Source organism: Rhea pennata, chromosome 25, assembly GCF_028389875.1.
Source record: "Rhea pennata isolate bPtePen1 chromosome 25, bPtePen1.pri, whole genome shotgun sequence".
Classification (NCBI taxonomy): domain Eukaryota; kingdom Metazoa; phylum Chordata; class Aves; order Rheiformes; family Rheidae; genus Rhea; species Rhea pennata.
Genome location: NC_084687.1, coordinates 1,902,736 through 1,906,333, shown reverse-complemented (window position 1 = coordinate 1,906,333; position 3,598 = coordinate 1,902,736). Strand labels below are relative to the sequence as shown.

The 3,598-nt window shown below is 60.3% G+C and overlaps 1 protein-coding gene across 1 annotated transcript; it reads right to left on the bottom strand.

Moving 5' to 3' along the window:
* Positions 1-616: 616 nt before the first annotated feature.
* On the bottom strand, positions 617-2,707 carry PHLDA3 (pleckstrin homology like domain family A member 3). Its single transcript, XM_062594971.1, has 2 exons — positions 2,341-2,707; positions 617-1,437 (listed from the first exon to the last, which is right to left on the bottom strand). Exons 1-2 carry the CDS (start codon positions 2,690-2,692, stop codon positions 1,316-1,318), a joined length of 474 nt encoding a protein of 157 aa, XP_062450955.1. The 5' UTR covers positions 2,693-2,707; the 3' UTR covers positions 617-1,315.
* Positions 2,708-3,598: the final 891 nt, after the last annotated feature.

The following is a 3,598-nucleotide window of genomic DNA, read 5'->3' as shown; positions in this document are numbered from 1 at the left end:
GCGTCTGGCCCTGTCATGTGGTGAGTGGGCTTGGGCCACGTCAGGGGACAGTGCCGCCATCCTTCCCCAAAAGCCACACCACAGCTGGCCTTGGCACAGGGTTTCAGAGCAACTTAAGCTGGGGCAGGACCCCTATAGGCTCTAAGCATGCTGTGGAGCCCGGGGGGGAGCCCATGGGGATGGTGTGCCACAATCTCAAATTCCCACGCAGCTGGGCAATCTCCAAGCTGACCTGCAGTGCCTCCAGTAGCCAGACTTCAGCTGAGGCTCCAGCTTGTGGAGCCCAGTGGCTTGAGGCACTTGAGTCTGCACTCCCAGACAAGGTAGAGTCCCAGCAGGAGCTTCCCCTTCCCATTCCTGCTGTTGATGCCTGCAAAGCTAAGCAGCTTTGCTCCCAGGTTACCAGCACAGGAGCCACTGTGGGAACACCTGGGAACACAGGCTGAGCAAGAGGAGTGACCAGAGAGGCTCAGGATGGGAGCATGGGGCTTCAGACCTCAGCTGTGGGATACTGACAGATTTAAGGGGATACCAAAGAAAGGGTTTCCAGAGGCTGAAGCTCTGTGCAGGGTGCCTGCTCTCCTCTACCACCCCACAGAACAAAGCAGTAACAGAATAAGCAGCAAAAGGGTTTATTTGATACAACATAAGGGATACACTGGGTACAGGGAGGTGGGATACCCATTGCCTTCTGCAGCATCTCCCATTGGCCTGTGGCACACAGCGAGGATGGCCCAGAGCAGAAGGATGTCCAGCAGCACAGTCACAACAGCCCACATCACCAGGGCCTCTGGACAAAATGACCAGAAGGGTTCCATCTGCAGCAGCTTGGGGCAGCCCTCCTAGCCCTTTTGCAAGGTGAAGACTCAGGGGGAAATGTGTCTCTGGCTGCATTAATCCATCCCAGTGTCACTTTACATATAAATCAGAGCTCACTGTCGCGATGCTTTCTTCAAGCTCAACTTCATCCATCTCTGTCCAGTCCTGCAGGAGAGGCCTTGGCACAGGAGGTCCCCACAACCAATCAAGGTCTGGGCCCCTGGGGAAAGATGTCACTTCTGCCATGGCCGGACTCTCCTGGCTGTGGCCTCTTGCTCCTTCAGCTCTCATGCTGACAGACCAAGGGGGGATACGGCTTGATGCTGCAGTCATGCCAGCTTGGCTCCTCATATGCCTTTCCAGTGCGACTGTGGGTTGGTTGGTGGTGTGACAGTCCCTCACCGGAGGAGGCACAACGAGTCACAGGAAGTCAGTGCCTGTGCTGGCCTCCCTGGGGGCTGCCATCCATGTCTGCAGGCCAGAGAGTGCACTGGCCTCATTTGCCCACTGGGATCCCGTTCTCCCTACCACCTGCTGAACCAAGGGCCATCTCCATCCTGCTTTTCAGATGCTGCATGTCCGTGGGCTGACCTGCCGGGGCTGCGTCATACTGCACCACTGTGGAGAGAAGGCAGTCATTACTTCAGTGGGCAGGATCAGGCCCCAAGTGGAGTTGATGAGCAGGGTCAAGAGCCTGCAGTGTCCATAGCATCCCCGTGCAATTCCAGTCTGGGCTGGGCAGAGCTCCATCACAATGAGCCTGCACCCGGGGCCAGGACTGCCCTGAAGCTGGGTAGGCTCAGCACCTCCATCCATCCCATGTGCAGAGTATGACAGAACAGCATCCTTGGGGACCACTCACCCAGCAGAAGACACTAGTTGGGGATATCCCAGTAAGGTCCCACATCACGGTCATCACCCAGAGGGCAGGGTGACACGGGGCTGCCCTGCTCATGGCTGTTCGTCAGCCCATGGCCACCAGCCAGTATGAGGAATGGAAGCTCAGCAAGCTCAGGAGCAAACTTGGCCTCCCATAGAAACCACACTGGCCCAACCCTGACCACATGAATGGGTAGAAGGGCCAGGTCATCCCAGCCAGAGGAAAGGGCATGAGAAAACTCCATCTCAGGGAACGTGGGGAGATCAAATCCTAGCAGGTGAAGCTTGAGCAGGTTCAGGGGGGAGGCAGAGGGCAGAGTAAAGTGCCCAGGGGCATAACCCTGACCAGGGACATAGGACCCAGTGCCTCCACACAGACCTCAGCTGGGGGTGTCCCTGTCCATGGGGCTCCCTGTGCTCCTGGGCCCATGGCTTCTTCTAGTGTGCTGTGATTTCCACTGCACCTTTTCCATGGGGAAGCCAAACTGCCCTGGGACAGCAGCAGAGCGCTGAGGTGACAGTCACTGAGCTCATCCTACAGTGGGTCCCTGCACCCAAAGAATGCTCCAGGCACTAGTCACACTGCAGTGCGAAACCACTGTCCCTCAGCCCCCTCCCAGCATGCCACGAGGAGCCACTTACCTGCTCTGCAGCTGTGCCGGGCCCGCACGATCTGCATTGCCTGCTGGTTCTTGAAGCGAACAAGGCCCATGGTGATTGCAGCATTCCAGCTCGGGTCCTCCTGGGCACAGCGGAAGTCGATCTCCTGGCTGTCCTCCATCACCACAGTGAAGTAAATGTGCCGCTCCTTCCACTCCACGCACTCCACTGCCTTCATGCGCGAGAAGCTCAGCTCCTTGTGGCGCGAGCCCTTGGGCTCAAAGAGCTGCAGTCCCTTCTCCGTCAGGAGGCAACGCTTCTTCTTCCAGAGTTGCAGCAGCCCCCCGCTGCGTTTCTCCAGCAGCCCTTCTCTCAGCACCTTCTCAGGGGTCATAGCAATTCCTCAGCTGACCAGCCAGCAGCCCTGTGCGATCCTCAGCTCCTTCTGCTGGCCCAGCCGGGGATCATCTGCCGGGGATTTCCAGCCCCTCCACGTCTGAGCAGAGCTCCCTGGGGCCAGGACCCACCGTGGCAGCCGCGGCACTGGGGCTCGTCACCCCCAGGGGAATTAACTCCCCTTCCTCCCCCTGTCTGCTTGTCAGTGGCTTTCAAAGAGTGGAAGCAATTAGGTGCCACATGCTGGCTGCGATTCCTATCGCCGGGGCTCTGCTGCCTGCCCCGTGCAGCGTGTGGGATCCCCGGCTCCTCGCTCCCCAGGATCTGTCGCTACATGCCCGGCCGCTCTCCCACTTGCATTCCTTCCCCGCCTCGCCTGGCCCCTCCTGCCTCGCAGACACCCTTCATGCCCAGGCGAAGCCCGGCCAGGCCTGGCGCAGCCCCGGCTCAGCCCCAGGCTGGCTGCTGGGTGGGAAGCGCATCCGGGGTGCCCGCGGGCAGGCTCAGCTCCCCGGGCTGCTGTGCAAATGAGCTGGGGCGGCAAGCAGCAGCGCGTGGGGCTGGCAGGGCATGGCACGGGCAAGGCTATGGTGGGAACAACCGGCGGAGATGACAGAGGCACTGCACTGAGCCACGGGCATGGCAGCAGTGCCACCGTGGACGTGGGCAGGGCTTTGGGACCTTTGCACAGCTGCAGTGCTGGCCTGGACAGGGGGTGCAGTGCCAGCTGGGGTGCGGGGCTGGAGGATACAATGCCATTTGGGGTAGGAGGCGGGGGGCTGCAGTGCCAGCCAGGCACAGAACTATGGGGCGCAGTGCCAGCCACGGTGGGAGGGCTGTGGGAGCCTTGGCTCCTCTGATCCAGGAGGGAGGACGTGAGATTGGAGACGCCAGGCTGCCCTGT

Excerpts from the sequence above, each read along its gene's own strand:
- PHLDA3 (XM_062594971.1), bottom strand. The coding sequence starts at position 2,692 with ATGACCCCTGAGAAGGTGCTGAGAGAAGGGCTGCTGGAGAAACGCAGC. Across the intron at positions 1,438-2,340 it reads CCGGCACAGCTGCAGAGCAG|TGGTGCAGTATGACGCAGCC; the intron begins GTAAGTGGCTCC and ends TTCTCTCCACAG.